We start from the raw sequence: 27,463 nt of genomic DNA on the forward strand, positions 1-27,463 counted from the left end.
ATTAATTGCTCTATGTTTTAGAAGTCTGCTATTTAGTTTTTGTTTTTGTTGCAAATTTTAGATTTTTTTTGTAATACAAAGTGTGCCATATAATTATTTCCTTTCCATTCGAGCTTTTAGAAACGCATTCGGACAGATGAATTTAATTTTTTTTTTTTAAGAAATATTTTCCGATTTTTCAGTTTTTCAGCCAATTTCCGTTTCGGCAAAATGTCATCGGCATATTTTAAAAGGCAATTAAGTCACAATTTTATTGCAAATTCGAATAGATTCGCAAATTTTGATTTGTGGTCATGAACCACGTATAACTGTACTGAAGGTTCCCGAGATATTATAAACAAACAGGTTGGCAGTGAATTTCAATTTTATGCCAAAATTCGACATTATTTATTTTATTCGAAAAATAGATCAATAAATTATAATTCCTTGAACATTTTATTTTCGGGTTCGTCATTGAAAAACTTCCGAAAACTAAAAATAGGAATTACAAATATGTCTACTTACAAGGAATTGATAACAATAAAAATTATTTAAGCAATGATACAAACGATTCTTAAATTCATTTTAAATATTTAAGAAATTTTCTGGTTAAATTGGTTTAAAAATTGAAACATTTTAGTAAGTTAAAAGAAGAGTCGATAATATCTTTATATTTTTAATACAAATATTAAACAAAGCATACAAAATAACCATCAAATCGTTATCAATGAACCAATGGAGGTAAATGTTGTAGGGGTTGATAAATGCTGGTTGGTTTTTTAATTGATAAGTTTATCTACATAAACACCATTCACGTTGTTTAGGCATAATGGGAGCCATGTTTTATTTTTTAACGTTGAACACACTGTTTGATTTCCATCACTAATGCGGACTTATCAAAATGAACATAAGATTTTGCTGAATTTCCTGCGATGTCGGAGTATTATTCTATTGCAAACTATTAAAACAGACAACAATGTATTAGACATTGACGCTATTTACAACCTCAAACTTAGAAAAACATAACCCAATTCAACAGACAGCTTTACTATCAAATTAACTGCAAAATTTGAACTTGTTCCACAAAAGCACAATGATATTAGGGTTTTGAGCTTTCGACATTGTATTTTGTACAGTTTTTGTAGACATGACTGTAAAAAAACTCGTCACTAAAAGTAAGTAGCTAAGCAAAAATTCATTATACATATGAACCATTCTGTATACTGGGTGCCCCAAAATTCGCGGAACAACTCAATGGGGCAATGTCAACTCAGGTTAGAAAATAATGAGAAAAATAATAAAAAATCTCTATACCTCTTAAATTTGAAGATATGGGGGCTCAAATGGTGCAGCTTTGATCTTATTTATTTTAAATGTTAAAAAAGATTTTCATTATTTGTCTTTTTTTAGCCATTGGCATAATAATTCTGAACGATTGTGATCATGTTTGCAATTATTTTCTTCATTACTTCCAGCATTTTGACACTAAAATGCGTGCGTAAAAGGGTCCTTAAAACACTTAAGCTTTAAGGTCGCTTAGGTAACAACAAATTCACCTACATTTTCACCTACAATTTTCAGATTTTAGTGCAGGTATAATAAAAAATAGCGTATGATACACGTTTATAAGAGCCGCTACGCGTCGTGCTCTTAAACTCGTGGCGCGTGCTTTAAAGGCTTGCTTATAAACTTGTATCATAATATACTATTATGTTCGTTTTACCTAAAATAACGTAAGGCAACATGGCTTTGATTTTTCTTCATTTCCATGGATACAACAAAAATGAAATATTTGCAGATTATTGGGATACCTAGAATGTTTTTAAATGTTGCCACATTTAGTGTAACGAATAGGTCCATATCTTCGACAAAAACGAAGATTGAATGCCTAAGGTTGGTTACTTTGAACTGAGAGATTAAATCCAAATAAATACGCCACCAGTAACCAAAATTGATTGTGAAATGAAAAATCATCTATCTTATTCATCAACTTTATAATGCGACCTCACTAAGGTCTCTGACTCGTAAGTTTTTTGGAACTAGCGTTTTACTCAATTGTTTTTTAACAGTCTTTAAAACAAGAGCGAAACTGTAGCGCATCTCCTCAGGATGTCAAATTTTAAAGAATGGAATTGTCAAATCATTGCCAATTGTCGACGGCAGATGGCGCCCGAACTACTACTACCCCTCAACTATTGCCCGTGTCATCCTCATGTACCTCCTGAAAACCTCCCCTCAGCAAGCCCATACTTCATAGGATCATTTCTGTAGTAGTAGTATATCTTCACATACTCTTCACGCAAACCTAGAGTTGACGCAACCGCGATAGTGCCCTAGCGCCGACCCCTGAGCGTGAGGCAGTTTTTGACCCAAATATCTGAGTCAAGCAGTTAAGTCATAGGTTAGATGATCGTTCGCTTGTTCTTCTGAGCAAGTCACGAGGTTGGGGTTTGGGGCAGTCTGAATGGTCCTCTTTTCATTTAACTAAAGCATAAAAGTTCCTAAATGAAGTGTACAACTTCTTGAAATTTAAATGTTTTGATTGGTTGTTGCCATTTCGCTTCGCTTGTTTGTAATAAAAAAATAATACAGTTGAAAATTTGAAAGGCTGGAAATTTTCGCGTTTGTTTTTCTGTTAAATACGAATAAGGGTAGGTAATAATGAATCCAGTTTCAGTTCAAATAGAGCATATTGGAAACTACCTAGTTCTGGAGCACAAGTATTTTTGCTGGCTTTTTATAGCTTTCATAAAATTAATAAACCTATGAATATGTTGTTTGAAAATGCCTAAAAAGAAATAAAAATGGAGTCAATAAATGAATGAATGAACTTCAACATACCACGTCTAGTTTGGATGCGACATTATATGACAATAAGCCAGATTAGAAATGGTTTTGATTTGAGATCGGTTCCTATATGAATGAGCTGCCGTTACAAACATTTGACCGTGGCCGTCGTCCCGTCGCGTCCCGTAGGTACGGAGGTACGGTCCAATCGCAATATTAATATAATTCCTCAATCAAAGTTAGGTTATGTGTAATAATGTAAAGCTAGCTAGGCCACGATAAAAATATGTTCTCACAGGCGTTCTTGACTAGAATTGTTTTAAACAGGACAAAATATTTTTCAATTTTTCACTTTTTTTCAGGTGTATAAGCACATGTTTTGATGCTTCAAGCAAACTAAATTAATTTTTCAATAACACAACATACCTATGAAATTATTATTATTATTTTTTTTACCACTCATTGTGAGACCATTTCTCTTGACACTTGACAGTGTTATTAATGTGATATTAATTCTAAACAAATATCTGTCAATGCCAATTGAAACTCAAATGCAACTTTCAAACTTAACGTCTAACAATGACCGCCACCGTCGTCTTTACAAATGCACCGTCCCGATTGGTCGATTGGTGGATTCGGCACAATTTAAGTGTTAGGTTATGTGTCGTGACAGATTAAAAACCTCGAGTGACAACCACTTACGAAGATGCCAACACGAGTGTCGTTTATTTTCTGAACACGCCCCAGTGGTAAATACGTGTTGACAAAAAATTTTCCTATTAAGGGCAAAAAAACAATGAGTATAGCGCGATCACATGCAACAGATGAGCCTCCAGTCCGTGCGGGAGGGCCAATGGGAAGCGACACAGGCGCAAGCAAAGGGACGAGGGGTACAGCATCCCTACTGCCTGAAACTTGGCACGCGTCAAGATTTGTAAATATAGAACAGCTAACGCGTTTCTTAAACTCAGTAAAGCTCAAAGCACTAAACCAGTAAGTCACTCCGACTTTTCCTCCTGTTTGATCTAGTGTGCGCGCTTTATGTCAACGGATCTGTCATTAGCGCTGTTGTCACAGGACTTCTGGCGTTTCAAATTTTTTGACGGTCGAGTGAGTCCTCGTTCGGTTCTTCAGTGGGACTTGAAATTAAAGGACGAGCTGAAACCATGCCGCGAGCTTTCCTGATCACGCATCGCCGGTACAACATCGACGGCGCAGAACAAAGTAAAGGTGGGTACATACTATTCAAGTTTTTGAGGTTAGGTTTCATAACCTCAAAACTCTTTTTAAATTACTCTTCGTGACTCTTAAAATTAAATTTTTAAACGACAAAAAACTTTTCGGTGCAGTAGAAAACATTTGCTGATGAAGACGAAGAGACTTGTTTGTCAAATGTAGCTTAATTGGGCACGAAATCGACCGGGAAGACCTCCTCGCAGTAAATGGTCGAGATTAGTGCGTAGAAATAGGCTGTCGGTGGCACTTATCTATTTTCGGTCCACTAACGAAGTATTCAAATCTGCGTGGCATCCCTGACGCAATTTGCTTCATAAAAAACCATCAGATCACCGGTTTAAGGTGATGTAAATATATTATCGACCCAATTTCGTGTATCGCACCTCGCCAAATAGTTTGGACTAACTGCAGGTGCGCCCAATTGCTACATCAAAATATCTTAACGGGAACTTGTGCAACGTTATTAATGTAGTGAACAATGAAGTGTTGGAGAAGTTGGCCATCCGAGCTGTCAGAGGGAGAAAGAAATAAATCGCGGCTCGCCAGGTTAAACTTAAAAGTGGAGGATAATGTGTTCAGTAACCTCGTGTAGACATCAAATTTCTAATTAAAAGCGTTGTCATATTGCCAAGTCGAAGTATCGTCATTAATCGTAAAAATTTCGCCGGAGGTGTACATGGGGGTTCAAAAAACTCCGACTATTTTTTGACGGGATTTGAAACATTTATTGGGAGTAGGAGAAATAAAGAGGAATGCGTTTTTGTACAATTGGTGCGTTGGTGTGGGTAAGAGAATTTCTCTTGGACATCCTCCAGGGGTCTTTTTTGTGTTTGGATTTAAAATAAAATCGAATTTTAAAATAAATATTTAAACTGTAACATTTAAGATATGTATATAGTTGAATAGACTGTCAAATTCTACGCTCTTAAATTCGAGTTTAGACTATGTTGAATTAAGTAGAGGTAAATACAAATTAAACAATTTAACGTTTTTATGGATAAGTGTGGGTTCTTAAATAGGTACAGTCACGGCCACGGAATTTCGTCAGTCGTTGTCATTCAACAGACATTGGAATTTTTGACATGGATGTCAATTTGTTAATTAATTTTTATTGTGCGTGACAGAATTTCTGTCAAAAACATTTTGAATATCAGTCATAGTGACAATAAAGCTTAGGCTACACAAATTTTTTCGATTTGACAGTAAAATAACTGACGAAATTCCGTGGCCGTAACTGTACCTCGAGAAACGAAAAATATGTTGATAATGCTGTTTAAAATTAAATTATACTATACATAAAAAGGAATACATAGATGAAAAAGAATTGTTATTTTCAATTTGCTCAGATGGTAATAAATATCCAGTAGATTATTCAGAGTTTAATTTAAATTTCTGTATAGTAACTCTGTATTTTTCCGTAGAAACATAATATTTACTCTAAAATACTGAAAAGAATATTTAAACTCTGATTTTGTTTTATCTAATTTTTTTTAATTTCTCCGTAATTTTCTGTACAGCAGAATTGTGTAATCATTTGGTAATTTTTGACAAAAATTGTTTGTGAAAAAAATAGAGTAGTGGTGATTTTATGAATGTTTAAACAAATATAATTCAACAAATAATATAATTCCATTGTATAATTTCGAATTATAAGTAATTAATTTCTTCCCTGATTTGATACTTGCGTTAGAATATATTTTTTAATGAAACAAATTTAATTTTTCCTTCGATAGTTTCGGCCTAAATTAATTTAATTTTTTTTAAGCATTTAAAACTTAAACTACATTATTTCGGCATGCCTAGGGAATTAAAAAACTGGAACTAAAAGTGACCATGTTGCTAGGTAACTAATAGAAAACAGTGCGTGAAGTGAAAAACAGAAAAACTAAGTGTGTGAAATCGCTTATATGTAAGAAAATGACCCACCTCACGCATAGATAACTGTGCGTGAATATCAATTATAGAAAAAAAAATGTTTTTGTTCGACACTGTCAGAATTTGAGAATTTTCTCCTGTGTGAACGGATTTTGATAAATGCCACAACTTGTCAAAACGAAACGTCAAGCTAATTTTAAAGAAAAAAACCTTGTATTCAACTCGTTCGTGTGTAAATTGGGCCTTTTTTTGGCACTCGTGGGCCTTTAAAACACTCGTTTCACTCGCGTTTTAAAATGGCCCACTCGTGCCAAAAAAGGCCCAATTTACGCACGAACTCGTTAAATAAACTACTATTATAGCAATATCGTAACGAGTTACTCGTATGTTCCAAACCCACTTTTCCGAATAATTTTTATTACGAAAAATGTCAGTAGGATTTACCAAAAAGCTCTTCTACGATGCTTTGATGACATTGTTATAAGTAGGTATAAAATATCTGCAAAATTATGCATATTTCCAAAACCAAACTTTAGGATGTCAATTAATTAGTAATTGCCATGGCTTAAAAAATCTAAGATAAACATCAAATGGCTCATAGACCGCAAGAGTTTTATTGTTGATTCACATAAACAAATTTCAAGATGAATAAGAAGATTTTTTGTTCTATATTCACTTCCGTTCTATAAAAGATGTCTTAATCAACCTATTAACAAAAAGAAAATATAAATCTGAGCTAACTTTGCTATTTTTAAGTGAACAGTCATTAGAAAATAAAAATATTCAAGTTAATGGTTCTTTTTTAATTTTAAATCTTAGAATCAGAGGCGCGGCTTTGCCAGGAACACACCTCAAATGAAACCACGAAATTTTCTTTATCCACAGTAAAACCTAATTACTACCACATTATTTTTAATGATTATGTTATGTTAATCAAAATCATCCTAATTGAGGAAAGCTTGTTTTTGAAAAAAGTTATAAAAAAAAATACTTGCCATTAGTACTATTGGGTGATTTAAAATAATTGTGGTTAAATATGGCAGCTATGTACGAAAATTTATGTGGCAACTGTGTCGGTAGGATAGAGTTGACATTTCTTTGACAGTTCATAGTCGCGCAATTTTGAAAATTGTCATGTCGATGTGCAATGATAAAAAAATCAAATGCACGCACATGAAATATCATACTCGACCCCACCTACACAGTTGCCACATAAATTTTCGTACATAGTTGCCATATTTATCCACAATCATTTTGAATCATCCAATACCATAAATACTGCACCTTAGACCTTACTTAGAAATGACATGAGATTTTTACGTAATATTTTTCAATTTTTTTCTTTGAAATAAAATAGTAATGTAGACAGAGCTTTGCTGGTTATCTATTACAGCTAGTACTATTACAGACACGGAATTTTGGCCAACATGTTTTCGACATTTCAAAAAAAAAAGATGTAAACCAATTATTAGTGTCATTAATAAATGACAATGATTAAAAATCACTTCGAAGTTTTTCTTGACATCAAAAAAGCAGGGAAATCCAGTCTTCGGTCATATAAATCATCATCTCATCAAGTGGTTTTACAATGCATTTGAACATACCTACTAAATATGTTAGTTCCATGTTCCGTAAGTCAATGGAAGTATGACGGTAGGGACAAAAAATCGTGATCAAGACTCAAACGTAAAGAATAGTTATTTACTGTCGCGAGCAAAAAATTCTGGTCGTCAATGTCATTTCAAAATTTGGTTACATTGTCATGAATTTAAAAAAAAATCCCTGCCTGATTATGCCCACGTCAACAAAGTGTCAAAAAATGAATTAATCAATGTCAATTAATATCATGCGACATAATGATAGGTTATGATATTTACGACCGTTTTACAATGGAGCATTTTCCATTGCGTCAAAGCATGATTTTGACGACCAGTTTTTTTTGCTCGCGGCAATACATTAAAATACGGTAGGTGTATTTCAAACCAAAACCTAGTTTTCGCGTTGGAAAATATCTACTGTACGACATTTGTATTAGTCTTTTCGGCTGACCAAATGTTTTATTTTGCACTTTTTCAGATTTTTATGAAATAACAAATGTCAAACTGTGTGACATACAGGGCTGCCAACCCGATAAATTGTATTTTCCCTATTTAATTATGATTATTTATTAGTCAATAAATAACAATTAAAGAAACACATTTATTGGAAAAATAATACATGTAAATGTGTTTTTTACACTAAATTAAAGTAACGTATGAATACTTTAATTTTAAGGTAACTGTAAAAAGAGAAAATTAACCGTGCGTGCCACCGATGCTGTAAATATCCCTCAGAAATTTACAGCATCCGTTGGGAAATCACCTAACCTAAAGTGAAAGGTAAAGGTGCGTTTTTACCAGTTAGGAAAAGCGAAAAAGTGGTTTGTCTCTGTGTGGATTTTTTTTCGTTCGCAACAACTGTTTATGTCAGCAAAGGCTCCAGACCTGTCGATTTTGGTGCCAAGTGAACCAGTGGTTTTGGAAATATACTTAATTTTGTGTTTTTTTTTAGTTCACGATAACTTCTGCAAAAAATCACCCATTGGAATGTTTCTTTGTGGAAAATATTTGTCTTAGTAAGGATTCAAGGTCTATTATTATTTTTTTTTTGTAAATCGGCTGTTTAGAAAATATGTATGACCAATTTTGGAACATATTGGGTGTCTATAAAAATCCAGTCAAAAATCCGGTGTCAGAAATTCTGTCCATTTCACCTGTGCTGTAGCTTATGAAACGTTGTACCTATCTGTCTCACATGCTCTCACTGTCGTCAAATTCAACTTCCACTTTGTGATTGAATGTCTTTATTGCTCATTTTATGCTCCGATTTTAAAAGCAACACATGCAAGTCCTTGAATGTTATTGAATGTCTCATCCATAACGCAAAATTGTTCGGCTGAAAATAAAATTCAAAAAAAAATTCTAATCTGCTGTCATCTGCTTAAGCCAATCAACAGTTGTGTTTACTTTTTCCTTCTTTTTCTTTTCAATTCATCTGCTAGGCAGATGCAGACACCTGGTTTCCAGATTCCAGCTTTATTTAATGATGAGCTACATAAATTCGGCAAAATTTGCATTTCACAGGATCTTTTATTTTTGAAAAAGACGCGCTTTTACTGCTTTCTTAGTTTGTAACGTCTAAAGTTGTATTAATGATGTGTGAATTTCCTAACCGCTGACGACCCTTTTTACCACAGGTGTCAATTTTATGATACTACACAAAAACATGAGGGTTTTTCCAAATGAGCGTGATGTTTTCAGGATCCCCACACTATTATATGAAGGATTTTTATGGAAACCCTTCCTTTTCTCACTCTGTACCATGACTGGGTCTTTTTCTCACTCTATACCAGGACTGGGTCTTTTTCATCAGTCAGGCAGTCTTTTTCATTCTGAAACTCTGTAGATGTTTAAGGTAACAGTGTTCGGAGCAATAATAGAAATCAGCGGTATCAAAAATGTCCAGTAATTGTGTTTTGTTTTATCAATAATGACTGACATGTTTTGAGATGTGCAACGGGCGATGTATAGATGCAGCAGAACTTCCAAAAGAACTCTTCAGATCTCTCTTGGTAGCCATTAAAGTGGCCGACGCCTGAACGCAAAGCTTTGCGGAGGCCGATTTATTTCAGTAAACTTTCATGTTTCCCATTTTGAATCATGAGCAAAAGTCGAAACAGCTTTGTTGCTGCTTACATAATTTTTTATTATCCTACATGCGCTTACTCTATGTTTAGAACTCACATTTTCTAAACTTATCCCACAAACAAATAAAAAAGTCGCGGAAAATATTGGAAAGCGGTTTTGATAATACCTAGAAGGCGGTAAATATCTTCGCGCGAAAATAAATTATGATTTTCGTCAGTTTATTCAACTAGTTGGCTCGCCGGTGATTCATCATTTTAAAAATACGAATTTCGTTTATTTTCGAGATGTAAATGAAGTTGTTCCTTATAACACTGACCACATGGCCAAAATCTTGGAAGAGTCGTATAATATTGAGGGCCAGCTACTTGTTGTCGGTAATAACGACTTGTTGCGATTTGGCAGTGTGCCGATCACACCTTACAGAGCCTCTACTTTTGGCCCAAATCCTAGAAGTTTACAGCGCGAATCACGTCATCTTCTGACGTCGTCATCTCGAACGGACGGAACAAGGATATACGTAATGAGACGTGTGGGTTTTTTACAGACAACAATTTCCTTTGCCAAAATCTAACGAAAATCCAGCGGTGTGTTTACGCCAATTTAACGCCAACCACCAAAGAAAACATCAACATTCGGCAAAACCTAAATATTATCGGAACCGCCACCGGACCCCCCCGACTGTTTACAAACAAGGTCGTAATCGACTTTCTCATTTCTTTTCCAGAACTAAATTCGGAACATGCGGTCACCATTGCGGAAATGCCGGAATCTCAAGCTTCCGAGAACAGTTCCGAATGCCCGGACGAACTCTACAACTTGACCAAACTGGCGGAAGTTGCCGTTGCCACCGGACAGATCCTGGAGCAGAGAAGGCTGTCGTCGTCTTCGGCCAACAGCGACCAGCCGGCCTTCACCTACACCCACAAGCTCTTCGACAAGTCGTCGAGGACCCCCAGACCGCATCTGATCAAGGCAGGTGTCTGCACCCTGTTACGCTCTTTATTGCATAAATATTTAACGGTGTTGGCAATTTTTTTATTTGTTTTGCTTGGTTTATTTGATCTGTTCTATTTTCCGCCAAAATTGATGACCCGGCGTTCACTTCGCTCCGCTTATTTACACAAGAGCAAATTTTTTACGTGTTTGTTCTGTTGCAGACCGAGGAGTACAGCAAGAAGGTGATCTGCAACTCCCAATCCGCACCGGTGCCGTTACCTCACAGTACCACCCAAGAACTGTCCGGCTTGTCGGAAGGCAACGACCACGAGTGTAACGACTGCGGCAAGAGATACAGCACTTCCAGCAACTTGGCTCGCCACCGGCAGACCCACAGGAGTCCGGGAGACAAGAAGGCCAGACGGTGTCCTCACTGCGACAAGCTCTACGTCAGCATGCCGGCCTACTCGATGCACGTGCGGACCCACAACCAAGGCTGCAAGTGTCAGTACTGCGGCAAGTGCTTCTCCAGGCCTTGGCTCCTCCAAGGCCACATAAGAACTCACACGGGTACTGCTTTGATGACACTTTTCGGTCGGCGGATTTAACCGTGCGCTGTTCCAGGCGAGAAACCCTTCAAGTGCACCATCTGCAACAAGGCTTTCGCCGATAAATCAAACCTCCGGGCCCACATCCAGACCCACTCCAACACCAAGCCGCACATCTGTGGCAGATGCGGCAAGGCCTTCGCCCTCAAATCCTACCTGTACAAGCACGAAGAGTCCTCGTGCATGCGAATAAACGGGAGACAGTCGTCGCGCGAGGCCACCCCGGACAAGAGCCTGGCCTCGCCGACTCCGGTGATAGTGTCCGGGCCCAGGATCGGGGACTCCGTGATCAAGAAGAGCCCGGAGCGGCCGGTGCGGTCGCCCATGTTGTACAGGTCGACGGTGATCTCGCCGAATCCGGAGCGCCTCCTCTGCTCCACCATCAAGCACCCGTCGGTGATCTTGAACACGTCGGCGAGGTTCGGCACCACCATCAACCACATCTTCCAGGAGCAGCCGATGGATTTTTCTGCGCAAGCTCGGAGGGATTACGGATCGGGGTCGGACAGAGCAGGTGGATACGCTCTGGGTCTGGCCATCGCGGTTTAAGTTAAGTCTTTTCAAGTTAATTCCGTTAAGGGACCACCAGTTTATGAATAAGTCGAAATTGTAGTGCCTTGATCGATGCATATCTGTGAATTCACACGTGCCATGTACGTTAAGTAGGAGCTATATCCCTCGGTGCTCGTGTATGCCCCTCAGGCAGCTCATCTGGACGGAGAACATGACAGTGTGGAAGTCTAGAGAAGTAGGAGTTTTGTATTAGTGTTTGTAAATACTCTGCGACTATTTGGGAGTTGAGCTAGGTCCGTAGTAATTTATACTTTTAGATTAAATGAGAAATGGCCGTGGTGTGTGGACGATACTATTAGCCGATAAATTTTCTTTTAAGTTCAAATGCGCCTTTTTAAAATAAAATGTCAACCTGGTTGGTGTTTTATCTTGTAATAGACGAGAGTGTCTCTAGTCTCGGAGCGCATTTCGTCAAACGAAGTTTGACCGAAATGCGTAGTCATTTTAAATTTTAAGTTATTTATTTCTACTAACAAGTAACAGGATTTTTAGTTTTAGTTGAGTTTCTTATCGTATCGGCTAATGATATAGCTTTTCCTAGTCATTATTTTGTTAAATGTAAGTTAAATATAAATACCAATTACGTATTTATTATAGTTGGCTGTTGAAAATCGGACACTTCGGAAAACTCTCACAGAATTGTCCGACTTTCATGATTTTAACTGACGGCAACTTAAGGCCGCAAGTGCAATATTTTACTTAAGTATGTAATTAATTACCGTAATTATTTATTTGTGTGAAGAGTTATCATTAGATAGATGTATCTTTTTGTTCTTTGATTCTCATGTTAAAATTCATTCCCTCGAGGTTTTGAAAGTTCTGTTCATTCCCGTAGCGCTTTACGTTTTGGTACGGTTGTTTCTGTGAAATTTGTTTTCTTATTTTTGTGTACTTTTATACAGAACATCTTTTTTAATAAATGGGCACATAACCTATCCCATTTTTTCTTTCACGACCCGGAACCGACTAAGATGTAACGTTCAAATATTTTTAAAAAATAATCGTCGGTGTGAGAGGCGTAATTAACAGGCACTACACCTTTTTCTGTATTTCAGAAAAGGTAAGAATATATTTCGAAAAACATATGTACCTACTTGTATTTCTGATATCGTGAATTTTAAATCAAATTGCGTCAATTTTTGGATTCAAAAATTAAAATACTCCTCAAAACAAAAGTTTGTTTACATTGTCCTGTCAACAAGTTGTTTTACAAGATTATAAACCAGAATATGCCAGTAGGGCGCTAGATATTTTGTAAAAAATAAGTAATAAGTAAAAAAAGTATTAACTATTAGAATGTTTAATAAAAATACAACCGATGTTTATTTTCTCAAAATATTTTGAGTAGACACATACTCATGTATGTACTCGTATAGGTGTTCATAGTATACCAAATTCATACAGGTCGAACTCTTATCACCGAATCGAACTGAATCTGATAATTATATAGCTCTACCAATTTATAATAATTGTTTGTGCTGACTTGGATCACAATGGATGACCCGGCTTGCAAGGTTTTGATGAATGCTCGAAGGACCAAATGTTTTGATGAATGTGGATCACAATGGATAATCCGGCTCGAAGGACCAATGTTTTGTGCTGAATTTGGATCACAATGGATGATACGGCTTCAATAATGGTTGAGGGTCCCAATGGATGACCAAATTAAATACCTCGATTTTGGATTTTTGGTTTATTACCTAGTTTCTAGTAAATTACACTGTCAACGAGAGTACAACAAGAAGTGTTAGTCTTTTGTATGGGATCTTACAATTTATAACCTTGGGGTAGGTAGCACCCAACCCCCGTGATGGGCGTTGCTTCCCTACCCCGCTGAGGCCCAATCGGCCGTAACATTCGTATCTAACAATAGTAAAGTGGTCTTCGAGAAATACTCAATTTTGACTTAAATTGTAAATCATTTTACAGCAGGAGAGAACACCGGACATTCTTAGTTGGCCAATTCCGGCGCGTACCGAATGGAGCTTCCTGTCTAGTCGTCGTAGCTGGACACAGAAACGCAAGAGCCAGTGGCGTAACATAGACTTTTGTCCGTAAATTGAAAATCAGGCGAGATGGACCTATAAGCGGAGCTTAGCTGCGAAGTTTATATTATTTTATTGATACATAGGTATTTTAAGTTTTATACAGTTAATTATTGAACAAATTATTATTATTCTATGAATTTGCACCCGCCACTGACCGAGATATTTTCAAAAGACGTGGCGCCGAAACTTTCTCCCTCCCGCACAACCGAACCAGTGCGCAACATTTGCTTTTGCCAACTTAGAATGTCCAAACTGTATATTAAAACTTAAGTTAATATTAAGACACGAGTCAGATTCAGATTAACAGCACGACTGCCGCAGGCAGAAGTGCCTAGTGCCTGTAAATGACGAGCAATAGTACAGGGTTATTTTAAATTATTGTAGTCGAAGTAGGCATGAAAACTGAATGTAAAATTTATGGTTGCCGCTCCACATAAAAAAACATCAAAATGATGTGAATAAGTGAGTACCTACACACCGTTCATACAAGGGAGTTAAATTGGGTGCAAATATAATATTTTTAAAATTGATTATAAAACAACTTAATATTTCTGGATTCAATCGTTAATTTTTCACCTAAAAAATGACAGTGACAGCCACAAAACTGACAGTTCACATGAAAGCGGCAAAAATTTAATAACATGGGCATGGCCTACTTCGACTATAATCATTTAGAATAACCCTGTATAACCTCTTCACGTTGGGAAGAACAGCTGTGGTGCAAATGACTGCCCTGTTACTATGACAACTCATCTGAAAGTTAATGCCAAATGTGTGCGATTTACACCACTAATGTTCAATCCAACGTGAACAGGTCTTAGTTTATTTAACGAGTTCGTGTGTAAATTGGGTTTTTTTTGGCATGAGTGGGTCAGTTTAAAACACGAGTGGAACGAGCATTTTAAAGGCCTTCGAGTTAAATACAACGTTTTTTTTTGTTCGACGAGCCCCTTAAAGGCTCCAAATCGCTTAAAATCCTTAAAATTAGCTTGACGTTTCGTTTTGACAAGTTATGACATTTATCAAAATCCGTTCACACAGGAGAAAATTCTCAAATTCTGATAGTGTCGAACAAAAAAAAAACAGTTTTTTATGTTATTTTTTCTATTTGCATATTAAATTTATGTTTTTTACAAATAAAATCAATTTTGGTAATTTAGGGAATTTTGTGGCAGTTGGTGACACTTTTATTTTAATTTGAACGTTATGAATGCGGATCGGGGACTCGTTAAATTGGCACTACCAGCAAAAGCAACTAACACGTGTTCAATTGAAAAGTTCATCAAATTGGCTTTGATCTTTGTCGCTATCTTTGTCTAACCAACTCAATTTACGATGTTTTTGTCTTTTAAAAAATAAAGTCAAAGCCAACTTGATGAAAATTTCAATTGAACACTTGTTATTTAGGCGCGCCTATAAGGTTACTGGAATTTATGACAGAATATGAAAATACGGCAAATAGCTTTTCTCTATTTCTGGTCAGAGAGATTCTCTTCTCAATAATCAAGACCTACGACGGTTTTCCCTTTTTCATTTCCTACCGTTGATAGCAGACAATCGTCTATCCTCTATTCTCTATTCTTCTAAAATTAGAGTTCTAACGGCAGTGATACTTAATGCAGAGAACTTGCACTTAACCTCAATACTTAGTCTACAAGTTGTTTACATTGGTTTTTAACTTCTTCTTATTCTTCTCCTACTATTTTCATTAATTTCTCAACAGTACACCAATTCTTGGATCTCCCTAAATAACTCCCACCAGATTTTTCGTTCTTGGATTCATTTTCTGTCTGGCTGAGCTAAGGTGCACATCAGTTTATAAAAGGCTGTATGACACGATGCTAAATTTTGTAGAAAATTTGTTGTAAAATGAGAGAGACCCTCGCTCAGGACCAATGAACGATCAGGATCATAGTCTGTCTTTGTCATTTTTACAGAATTTTCTGTGAAATTTAGTATCGTGTCATACTAGCTTAAGAATCTGAAGGCAGATGCAAGGTCCACTTATCAAATATTACTGTTTCTGCTTTAGTTTTCCTGCGAGACGACCAACACCAACGTAAAGGTAAACTCATATTTTTTTAGCGCTTGTTGTGCACTTCTGTAACATATTTTGACCCTTCTAGGCCTTTTTCCTTTTACTTTGGGGCTCCGTGCCGAGCTCTGTCATATCTCGTTTGTTTCACTGTCTGAGCTTGTTTATACGACATTAAGGATTACAAAAAATCCTGAACTCAAGGAATTAAGCTATAATAGTAGTTTATTTGACGAGTTTGTGTGTAAATTGGGCCTTTTTTGGCACGAGTGGACCATTTTAAAACGCTCGTTTACACACGAACGAGTTGAATACAACGTTTTTTTGTTCGACGAACCCCTTAAAGGCTCCAAATCGCTTAAAACCTTTAAAATTAGCTTGACGTTTCGTTTTGACAAGTTGTGACATTTATCAAAATCCGTTCACATAGGAGAAAATTCTCAAATTCTGACAGTGTCGAACAAAAAATTAATATTAGGTATTATTGTCAACCTCACAATCTTACGACCTTACGACATCAACGACAAAACAATAACTCCCAACTTTCTCAAAACAAAAATATTTTTGGCATGCAAAAGTGAAGAAAATGGTTCCAAAGGAGGAAAAGTTTTTGATACCGCATATTAGAAATGTAACCAAAAGATTTGTTCAGGCTGGAACTATAAATAAAGAAAAATCAACTGGAAGGCTTCGAATCTGAGGAAGTTACACTGTTTTTCTTTTGGTTTTCCTCTTTTGTCAATTGTACAGTGTGGAATAAAATGATTTACATCTAGTTACCTGTGGAATTATTTTGCACATGTAAATTTTCCTGTACCGCTCTACTTTTTTTTTGAAGTGCCGAACTATTGCTTCTGTCAATAAATGTCATCAGTCGAATTGACAATTGTTACAATTTACTAAATTGAATTAACAAACGTTGGTGGCCACTTTCACCACTAGCTGTGACTTGCTTTTGTTAGCTCCTTTTTAATTTCAATCTCTACTTTGCATTCATATCATCCCTTCGCAATAAATCACATTTGGAATTTTGGAATATTTTGAGGTTAGGCTTTCTTTTTTTTTGTAGAGCGGCATTTCGTATTTTTACAAGGGTAATGCAAAGGTAACTATCGGGTGTTCATTTAATATTCTGGTAGCATCACCTATGGAAATCTGTTGTTTTGAAAAACGGATGTCGCAGCGTTAAAATACGACATAAACTCACTATAAAATAACAGCATGACACGAATTATGATAAAAATTAACACAATTACAATTCACGCACAAATTAATCAATTTATTAAATGAGGTGCTGGAAATGTCTACCTTCTTCTTCGCTACACTTTAATGTTCGCATTTTTACTGCATTTATTACATTTTCTAACATGTTCGGGGCGTTATTAATTTCTTCAATTTTTCCTCTAATTTTTCCATCCTGTTGAAAGTATCCTTCCTGCAGTTCATCAGCATGCAGTTCCTCAAAAAATGGTTCCAAAATTTTCTGTCGATACTTTGCTGCATTTATATTGCCTAAAACCAGCAATTAATTTAAAAAAAATTGATTTTGAAATCATGAAAATTACCTTCAATTACCACTGTCATACAGTAAGGATACAACTGTACATCTTTTCGTAACAATTTGGGGCACGTTCCTACTTTCCTACACAAGGTTCAGTTTGTTGCGATAACTGACGTATTGAAGTGTGGGGCGCATTTTGCATTATTTCCCTTGCAGTTTCTATAGCTGCAGCAGTGCCTTTTAGCGGCCGACCTGTGGTTTTTCTCCTCCAGTTTCACGAAACAACTTTACACACCGGCTCAGGTTATCTTCGAAGGTTTTCCGTCAACAAAAACATTGGGAAATTCGGCGATAAACTCTTCTAAGCAGTTTTGTACGGAGTAGATCCATGAACCATTCACTTTCAAACCATTGCGATTGCGAAAATAACTTTCAATCAAAAACGTTTTCTGCTCTAACGTGAACACCAGCAAAAAATAAACGTCTCTGAACGGAAATGTCAAAATGTGACAGTTCTACTCTAATTTTACTAACCGGAAGTTCAAACGACGACGTGCCTTAACAAAAACAAAATATTTCCATAGGTAATGCTACCAGAATATTAAATGAACACCCGATAGATGTAAATCATTTTATTCCACACTGTATTTGTATTTCACTATTTCTCAAAACTATTTCATATTTACGTCACTTCGACATTTAATAGAGATAGGAAATAGTTTTGAGAAATAGTGAAATATAACTGTCAAAAGAGGAAAACCAAAAGAAAAACACTGTATTGAAGATTAAAGGAATGACTAGAGCAAATACTTTGATATTTCGAAGACCAGTTGTTTAAATGACAATTTAAAGACAGTTTATGAAGAAATTATACGTTGTTATACAATGTTGGTCAGACAATGTGGCAAAATATTTTTGAAAATGAGGGAAATGTATTCAAATATTAGGAACAGCAGTAAATAAAAATTACTGGAACAGACAAAGTTTGTTGACTTGACAACTTTTTGTTTTAAAATACAGCCTCTTAAAACCCCTAATGTTTAGGCAACCAAATAATCAAATCAATTTACCTTTAGTTCATACAGAGTAATTCGCGAGTGATAAAGAGCCCGGCGGAATTGAAAATGCAACGGACAATGCCAAAGTCAACCTGACTATTTTAAATATCGTATTGTTTTAAAATGAAATTATGAATCCATGATGGCTTTGCTTCCAATAAGTTTATTTGTCATGACTGACATTTACGAACAAGTTAAAATACGACGATAAAATGTATTCGAATGATGAAAAAACAGACATGATTCTGATATATGGGGAATGTAACAAAAATGCTTTTGGCGCGCGTTTATGCAGACAATAGACATTTTTTCAAAAACTCTTCGCTCTTTCACAATATCATTTAATCAAGCGAATGACATTCATGTCAAAATTTACGAAACTTCACAGCTAACTGTGTTTTATGTTTTTTAAATTAAAAAACGAATATCGACGTTAGCTTTGAAAATGTATTGTGAGTTGCATTTTCAATTTTGTCGGGCTTTGTAAATGACTTTAACATTTCCATGTAACTCTATACAATGAAATGTATTGCGCTTTTCATAGTTGTCCCATTACATGAAGACCACCATTTTATTTGTTTGTAGGTAAATATCATCACGCATAAAAATTAATAAATACAGTTGCATAATTGTTAGTCATAGGTCGTAAATAGTGATTTATTTTAGGTCAGACTTAATATCCCGTCCTGTAATTAAAAGATAGACGTAGATTATGGTTGTTAATTTATGGATTCCGGTCGTAATTTATACCTGCGTTGCATAAATACTCTGCATATACTCCGTGTTGCCAAAAAGTAATCGGAAATACTAACTCTATGAATAGCGACCGCAAATCACTCACTTTTATTGCATTCCAAACAAATGTCAAAAACCAATTATTTTTTGACGACTCCTCAAATCAAACACAATCGCCAGACACATTTCGTGACGACATTCCTCCATTATCTCCTCAAGGAACAATAAAAATATCGCTCCGAGCTACAAACACATTTACGCAACACTATTCCAGTGCACCAAATTATTAGATGCAACATTCTGTATATTGATGTGAACGATGCCAAGATCAGATTACATTTTGATGAGCTACTTAATTTTTGTATAGTTGCTGCTTGTTTTGTGTATAAATTAAATCGACTATATTAGAATTCTGATATCTTCTAGGGGACACCATGTCAGGGGTCATTCGTAACCAGGAATAGATTCAGCATTTATTGATAGGCCGCCCTGCGGTCACTACTTCCATGGCGCGGTTAATTTTAATTTGTGTCATAGTGAGTGCCAACGTAGGTGTTATCTTCTCGCAAGAAAAATCAGAGGTGAGCTTTTTGTTGTCAGCACTGTAGACTTGATAACTCTCACTAATCAGTCATTTCTAATATACAAAACTGAGTGAACTGTCTGACTTAAAACTGGCCTGTCAAAATGTACCGACAAAGTACAAAATGGAATTTTTACAAATAAAAACATTTTTCTAAAAAAAAGTAAGGTATTTTGACATGATAATGTGTAGGTTATAACTTCTTATAACATTCTTCTGATTCTGTAAAAATCTTTCCGTACCTGTAGATTATGTATGTAATAAATTAAAATGAAAACAGATAACTCGACGCCTTCTTTTTTGTGCTTTTTATTTTTTACACAGTTGTGTTATTCTCCAACAAATATCTGTTGAGCAATAGTCCATTTCCTTGAAAATTTCAAAGAAACGATCGTTACTCCGGTTTAAATTAATTATATAAATTTTTAATTTGTCACTGGATAAGAACAATATACATAATGTTAATTTTATCTGTGGTTTTTGTGTAATGTTTTGGGGTCAATAATTCTAGGACACTGAGAGATAAAATATTTTTTAACACTCATTTCTTTGTAGGTTGTATCTATTGGTGAAGATCCGTCACTGTTGAATTCCATACAGAAAGGAAGTTCCAAATCGCGGACCTTATTCGACTACCAATCTGTAAAAAAAAAAAAAATAATTATTCTCCAATAAAAAAATCTCTTTTAGAGGATAGTAGCCTACAAGGATCTAATAGAGTCAAGATGTTTGTTAGAACTTTTAAAAAGCAGCGAGAGTTTCATCGGACAAGCTTACCAGAAGCCAAAAGTGGAGAACCTAACAAAAAATTTTTTCATGGCAGAAAATCAGCTTTCCAAGAGACAAGTAAATATAAGTTTCTTTTAATTAACAGTGTCACATCTCAGCTTTTAGATCTACAGAATTGGTGGTCACAGGGTTGTGGAATTTTGTCGAGGCTTTCCGACTTACCTGATCCACGACTTGAAGTCAAACGATCAGCAGAACGACATTCTGAGTAATATTCCGACTGATGATGTTCTTACAAGAATGAAACGTTCAACAAAACATTTTTTTGTCGGGAGAGTGAGAGGACAAACCCAGTCCCAGTATCTAAATTTTGGTAACAGTAAAGACCCTGGCAAAGCTGAGGCAGAATCGACTTACGGAAGCTCTAAAGCAGTAGTCAGTGAGTATGAAAGACTTTCTATCATTCTGTATAGTAATGACAGTCTAACAGGTGGCAGTAGCGGAATGGGTCAAGCTCAAAGCCAGAGTGTTCCTGTGGGTTGCGATGAATGCTACGGCCAGGAACAAGGGATTCAATATGGCAGAGAGTCGGGGGAATTTCCTGGTTCACAGTATCGAAGACCTGGAAAAATAACAAATGGTCGAGATCAACGTCCGGGAGAAACAGGAGGTAATGGGAAACCCGGACAACCTGGCGAACCGCAATATCCGAGTTATCCACCTGGACAACAACCTGTTGGCCCTCTAGGTCCTGAGACGCCTGGATATCCAAGTTACCCTAGACAACCGCTATATCCCGGTCCCGGCGGAGAAACACCGGGAGGACCTCGACAACCACAACAACCAGGTTATCCAAGCCGAAGACCCGGACCTCCGAGCTATCCGGAACAACCGCAATATCCTGGAAGACCTGGAGAACCTCCAGGACCAGAACAACCGGGCTTTCCGAGTCAGAGACCCGAAGTTCCGAGCTATCCAGAACAACCGCAATATCCTGGAAGACCTGGAGGGACTTCAGGACCAGAACAACCAGGTTTTCCGAGTCAGAGACCTGGAGCTCCGCTGTATCCCGAACAATCGCAATATCCGGAAAGACCTGGAGGAACTCCAGGACCAGAACAACCGGGTTTTCCGAGTCAGAGACCTGGAAGTCCGAGGTATCCAGAACAACCACAATATCCTGGAAGACCTGGAGGGACTCCAGGATCAGAACAACCAGGTTTTCCGAGTCAGAGACCTGGAGTTCCGCTGTATCCAGAACAATCGCAATATCCGGAAAGACCTGGAGGAACTCGAGTACCAGAACAACCGGGTTTTCCGAGTCAGAGACCCGGAGGTCCGAGGTATCCAGAACAACCACAGTATCCTCGAGGACCTGAAGACGGTCAAACACCGACACAACCAGGACTTCCAAGTCAGAGACCCGGATTTCCTGGCTATCCGAGTAAACCTCAGTACCCTGGAACACCTGAAGGACCTCAAGGACCAGGACAACCCAGTCTTCCGAGTCAGAGACCAGGGGTTCCTGGTTATCCAAATGGAAATGGATTTCCGGGGCGTCCCCTGGAAAGGAAACCTGGCGAACTGGAACGGCCAGATTATCCTGAAACTCCTGCTTATCCGGAACAAGGACCTATGACACCACAACGACCACATCCAGTTTATCTGCAACCGGAATTTCCAGGCCGGCCTACAGAACCTCAGAGACCTACAGCAGGCGGACCTAGTTATCCGAAATCACCTGACGAGTGGCCCCATTACCCATTTCCGAAAAATCCTAACATCGTGGACCATGGAGGCAGCACTAGTGGCAAATTTGGTGGTCAATTTTCGGGTGATTACCAGAAACATGTTGGTGACCAACGAGGAAAATTTTCTGGCAGTTTCTCCGGTGAATATGAAGCTTATCCAAATGGCGAATATCCGGACGGTGAGCTTGGCTCACAGCGACATCCAATACCGCTGGTAGGACCAGGGGTTTATCCTAAAATTCCAGGACAACAACCAGGCTACCCAGGCGTACAACCGGGTTATCCAAAACCACCTACATCTGTTGGACAACCCGGCTATCCAAGACCACCTCCTTCTTCTGGACAACCAGACTTTCCAGGTGGACGACCCGAGTATCCAGGACCACCTATATCTGGTGCACAACCGGGTTATCCAAGACCACCTGTTTCTGGTGGACAACCGGGTTATCCAAGACCACCTATTTCTGCTGGACAACTAGAATATCCAGGTGGGCAACCAGGTTACCCAGGTCCCCCCACATCTTCTGGGCAACCTGGTTATCCAAGCGGACAACCGGGTTATCCGACCCCACCGATTTCTGCAGGACATCCAGGATATCCAAACGGGCAACCGGGTTATCCAGGACCACCTATTTCACCTGGTCAACCAGGTTACCCTGGAGCGCCTATTCCTGGTGGACAACCAGGCTACCCAAACGGACAACCGAGTTATCCGGGACCACCTACATCTTCTGGACAACCTGGCTATCCAAGCGAACTACCAGGTTATCCAGGACCACCTATTTCCGCCGGACAACCTGGCTATCCAGGAGGACAACCTGGTTATCCAAGACCACCTATTTCTGCCGGGCAACCTGGTTACCCAAACGGACAACCGGGTTATCCAGGACCACCTACTTCTGGTGGACAACCCGGTTATCCAGGAGGCCCACCACGGTATCCAGGACCACCTATATCTGGTGGACGACCGGGTTATCCAGGACCAATTGTATCTGGTGGACAACCGGGTTATCCAGGACCACCCATATCTGGTGGACAACCCGGCTACCCAACCGGACAACCGAGTTATCCAGGACCACCTGTTTCTGCTGGACAACCAGGATATCCTGGTGGATATCCAGGAGCGCCAATTTCCGGATATCCTGGAGTTCCTGGTCACGAAAGCGGCCGCTATATTGGTGACCTAACAGCCCAATATGGCGGAGCTGAGGGTGGAATAGTAGATGATTCAGACTCCCAAGTGCAGACATCAGTTCAGCAAACAAATAATGAAACACAAGCAAGCGCGTCAGCTCAAGGACGATACGCAGGAGGAACAGCACAATCGCAAGTATCTGGTACTTACGCCGGGTCTGGGTCTTTCAGCGCACTAGCGGGAAGTGACGATGGTAAAAGGGGTGCCATGACTCAAGTTGCTGGAGGGAAAGAAGGTGCAACGAGCTCGGCACAAGGTAGAGGAGGATTAGGCCAAAGTCAAGCCCAAGTACAGCTTGCTTCCGACACTGGTGACACAGTTTCGAGCGCCCAAACTGGAGGGTGGAATCACGGCTCTCAGTCGCAAGTACAAGCGAGCAGCAAAGGAGGAATGGCAGACGCACAAGCAAACGGACCTGGAAGTACCTCATCTCAAGCTCAAATCGGCTTCACTCCTTACGATGAAAACGAGCAAGACAATCAAACCACGCCATTCAGAGGTGGAGGAATGGCCAGCGCCCAAAGCGGTACACACTCTGGCCAAGCACAGTCTCAGATACAGGGGAAATTTCTGTACGGTATAAAGTACACTGGAGCTGCCCAGGCGGGCTCAGGAGGTAGAGAAGCAGTTGCTCTTGCCCGAAATCAGTCAAGACCTGTCGGTGTTTCTGGGACCTTCCCCGAATTCAAACCTCTAAGTTTTACGCCGGGTACCAACAAAAACACTCAAAGTCAAGTACTACAAAATCATAACAACCAAAATAGTCACAAAACTGTGGTGATGCACCCAACGCAAAACAGTGAAGAAGAAAGCAACAGAAATAGCCACAAGAATATTGTGACCCACACGATTGAAGATCCTGAAAAATCCGCAGAAATGGAGGAGGAGATTACCGAAGAATATCCGGATGACGAATACGACTATGCAAGTGAAGTGACGAGTCAAAAACCTCACACCAAGAGTATAATAAGACAATCCTCCGACAACCAGCGACAGTACATCGTGTTAGACCCTCTCGAAGACCTGGATGCCACCGTGCAACAGAGTTATGGTAGCTTCCCAACAGACGGAACCATTCTCCAGCCGGGCCAGTACATTCCAGGATCTCCTGGTTACCAGATTCCTGCAGGTTTTAGAGGAAGAGTTAAATCAATAGCCAACGGCAAGAACACGTACGCCAGTGGAAAGAACTCTCAGGCGCAAAGCGTCACCTTGACCCCAGGTAATGGAAGAATTATTTACAAGAGGCCTGTTTACGCGGTTTCGTCCAACACGCATAATCGAAATGGTCACATCGGCTTCGGGTCCGGATACACGTACCACCCTGCCAATCATCACGTAAAAAGCGGGAAATCCCTACCGAATTTCGTTTCAATGACGACGTCCGAGACTGGACAGAAGAATCCCTACACCGGACAGAAGACACCGTCTGTTTACTACAGTCAATCGTCGAGTTGCGGCGTATTTACAAACACCTGCGTATTTAACAATAGCGGACGACTCTGTTTTCCAAAGCCCAAAACAAATCCCGACGGCACATTCATGTCGTGTTGATTTCTTTGTATTAAATAAGTTTTTCATTTAATACTGTATTAGTTGTCTAGGCGTGTTTTGTAACTTATAAATATTTGTCTTATTAAATTAAATATACATTTAGTTGTTTTTTTTTTGTGTATGTTTCCACAACTTGCTTATATTGTTTAAATTAATTTTTAATTACAAAGTTTGTCCATATCAATTAAACTTTCTTGTTTACAGAATCACACTGATTGTAATATCAATAAATAACATTCGTTAATTGAACCAAAACAAAGAAATTAAGCAACTCGTTAAAATAGACTACATGTGGCTATTAATAGCTAAATTATTAATTTTCGACGATCAATAGAAGAAACAGCAATGAACTTACTAGAGATTACGGATTTTTATTACTTCAAAAAAATTAATTGAAACCTGTGGCAGTCTGGCAGTTATCTTTTCTCATCATACAGTATGATTTTAGATTTTGAAGGTTGTGCAGATATTTTAACCCGAGGTATAGGGTATCCCAAATAAATTTGCCGGTTTGGCGTAAAACTTTTACAGCGGTGACTAGCAGTGACAGGTCTCCAGCGCTTCCAAACCAGTTTTCAACTGTCATATTTGCAGTCTCGAACCTCATTCAGTATATTTTACCATGGCCTACTAAATCTGAACTGCGCTGCGCTTATTACGGCCGTAACAAACTAGCTGAATGATTGATTCGGCTAACCTCAAAAAATCTACCCTTAACTAGCGCCATCTCTTTAAAGATATTAAACTACAAATCAACTAAATTGCCACAATAATTTAAATTTCCTTGAATTTCATCAAGGTTGAAGTACTAACATGGGAAAATAGTGCGTTGCATGTGGAGAAAATAACAACAGTTATTTTCAAATTCCCAGCAATCTCCAAACGAAATCCAAAATTGATAAAATTATAAAAAAAAAAACTAAATGAAACATTTCACTGTAATACATGTTTCTTCTTTATTATCTACAGCAACTCCAGGACCCTTGTTACGATTAGTTTGGCTTCAAGACCGTGGGGTCTGTAAATTTGTGGGGCTTTTAAAAGACTTGGCTAATATTGCCACACAAGTTTTATCATATTTAATTCCAAAAAATCCTTGTCAACCACTGGTTACTACTTTGCATCCACATTTAATACAGAATTCCATATTTACCTGTGATAAACACAAAGATAAAAATTGTAAAGTTATTATCCAATTAGTAATGAAACCAATTTTAAACATTTGTTTATAAAAAAAAACAGATTACATAAAAACGAAATCCATTCAGAATAAACTCACAAGTAGGAAGGTTCTAAAATTATAAACTTACGAGAAAGGTATTGTCTTCCTGCAGATAGATAGTTTTACTTTTAATTTTTCTACTGTGCTCTATCCATTTTCAGATTTTGCAATTCCATTTTATATATAAATATTTTGTTTCATAATTTGATTATTGTAATTATTAGGTATTCTTCATGAAACGTATTCGTGAAAATTTATTTCGCGTCAAAATGACAAAATAGAAAGTGTTAACCTAACAAAATAAACACGTTACGTGATTGTGATTGGATAATTTCAATTCAAATTACATTTTTCTTTTCTATTTCGCTAACAGATGGAGTTGGTTAAGGGTGAATTTTTTGCGGTTAGCGGAATCAATTGCTCCATTGAAAATCCGAGCTTTGTTACGGCCGTAATAAGCGCAGCGCAGTTCAGATTTAGTAGGCCATGATTTTACACAAAGATGTACATTATTTAATTTTACTTAATAGTCTGTACATATTACAATCTAAAGATAATTTAGGAGGATTGTCGTTGCTTTAATGACTAATCGTTGATCGCATAGTAGAATCTATCGTGCGATCCATTGAATTTGTAATTAGAGTTGGCGCTGGAACTGTCAACGCATGTCTAATTTTGAACTATCGCGGCAAACGTCACATTTAATGACAATTGTAAAACAGCAAATGGCGAATTCAGGATTCGAGGGATTAAGAAAAAATTACAATGGTAATGTTTATTTTATTAAACAATGTTACAACAGATGCTGAAAGTGTTAACCATTTTGTTCTAAGCACAAACGGGCCCTTCGTTTGACTCCACTGATAGCATTTTGTAACATTAATTTATACACAAATAAGTGTATCGATTCAAAAAGACCTATAATCTGTTTCAAAATCAAAAATCCACCACCTGTTGAATTATGTTGGCAGAAAAAAAGAAATCCCTAGAATAAGTTTCATTTTTTCAGGTTGCCCAACCTCCCGCCAAAATTTGACTGAGAACTGTTGAGTTTACTTATGTAATACAAAATAATTATTATGTACAAAAGGTGGTAGCTACCATATCATACCTTTTGAATGAAATAATATAATAAGAACAAAAAAACACGATGAACTACGATCAGAATGACTGTCTACAGTTTTCTTTCATAACCTCACTTTTTTCTGACATTTGCAGACACACTAAAAACAATAGTTGGCGACGTTGTCGGTTGTATTTTCGAGGTAGAATGCAGTGTTGGTGGATTTTTGATTTTGAAACAGATTATATATGGCTTCAGTTCCAGCGTCAACTCTATTTATTATACAAATTCAATGGTTCGCACGATATT

The 27,463-nt window shown here is 37.8% G+C and overlaps 2 protein-coding genes, 1 long non-coding RNA gene and 1 other non-coding gene across 5 annotated transcripts; 3 read left to right on the forward strand and 1 right to left on the reverse strand.

The window, feature by feature from the left end:
* The first annotated feature begins 2,219 nt into the window (after window positions 1–2,219).
* LOC138122497 (small nucleolar RNA U3) lies at window positions 2,220–2,448 on the forward strand. Its single transcript, XR_011156533.1, has one exon. It is a non-coding gene; the product is annotated as a small nucleolar RNA U3 (small nucleolar RNA).
* A 1,276-nt stretch (window positions 2,449–3,724) lies between these two features.
* On the forward strand, window positions 3,725–12,615 carry LOC138132517 (zinc finger protein SNAI2-like). Its single transcript, XM_069050040.1, has 4 exons — window positions 3,725–3,996; window positions 10,288–10,535; window positions 10,721–11,069; window positions 11,124–12,615. Exons 1-4 carry the CDS (start codon window positions 3,933–3,935, stop codon window positions 11,654–11,656), a joined length of 1,194 nt encoding a protein of 397 aa, XP_068906141.1. The 5' UTR covers window positions 3,725–3,932; the 3' UTR covers window positions 11,657–12,615.
* A 4,406-nt stretch (window positions 12,616–17,021) lies between these two features.
* Window positions 17,022–17,877, reverse strand: LOC138122319 (uncharacterized). The gene is made up of 2 exons (XR_011156433.1): window positions 17,329–17,877; window positions 17,022–17,275 (listed from the first exon to the last, which is right to left on the reverse strand). It is a non-coding gene; the product is annotated as an uncharacterized lncRNA (long non-coding RNA).
* Window positions 17,878–19,294: 1,417 nt separating this feature from the next.
* On the forward strand, window positions 19,295–24,971 carry prc (pericardin). 2 transcript variants are annotated; one of them, XM_069045003.1, is made up of 6 exons: window positions 19,295–19,418; window positions 19,484–19,638; window positions 20,196–20,282; window positions 20,331–20,486; window positions 20,535–20,808; window positions 20,860–24,971. In XM_069045003.1, the coding sequence occupies exons 2-6, from the start codon at window positions 19,564–19,566 to the stop codon at window positions 24,867–24,869; spliced, it is 4,602 nt and encodes a 1,533-aa protein (XP_068901104.1). In that variant the 5' UTR covers window positions 19,295–19,418; window positions 19,484–19,563; the 3' UTR covers window positions 24,870–24,971. The 2 variants fall into 2 exon arrangements, with proteins under 2 accessions (XP_068901104.1, XP_068901102.1); XM_069045001.1 differs by having other exon boundaries at window positions 19,375–19,638.
* The last annotated feature ends 2,492 nt before the right edge of the window (window positions 24,972–27,463 follow it).

The sequence above is a fragment of the Tenebrio molitor genome, chromosome 1, assembly GCF_963966145.1.
Source record: "Tenebrio molitor chromosome 1, icTenMoli1.1, whole genome shotgun sequence".
NCBI lineage: Eukaryota > Metazoa > Arthropoda > Insecta > Coleoptera > Tenebrionidae > Tenebrio > Tenebrio molitor.

What these genes read in the sequence shown, in the direction of transcription:
- prc (XM_069045003.1), top strand. Translation starts at nt 19,564, where the DNA reads ATGGCGCGGTTAATTTTAATTTGTGTCATAGTGAGTGCCAACGTAGGT. An exon ending in TCTCGCAAGAAAAATCAGAG is followed by an intron (nt 19,639 to 20,195) that starts GTGAGCTTTTTG and finishes ATTTCTTTGTAG; the next exon opens with GTTGTATCTATTGGTGAAGA. An exon ending in ATCAGCTTTCCAAGAGACAA is followed by an intron (nt 20,487 to 20,534) that starts GTAAATATAAGT and finishes CTCAGCTTTTAG; the next exon opens with ATCTACAGAATTGGTGGTCA.
- LOC138132517 (XM_069050040.1), top strand. Translation starts at nt 3,933, where the DNA reads ATGCCGCGAGCTTTCCTGATCACGCATCGCCGGTACAACATCGACGGC. An exon ending in CGGCGCAGAACAAAGTAAAG is followed by an intron (nt 3,997 to 10,287) that starts GTGGGTACATAC and finishes TTTCTTTTCCAG; the next exon opens with AACTAAATTCGGAACATGCG. An exon ending in CCACATAAGAACTCACACGG is followed by an intron (nt 11,070 to 11,123) that starts GTACTGCTTTGA and finishes GCGCTGTTCCAG; the next exon opens with GCGAGAAACCCTTCAAGTGC.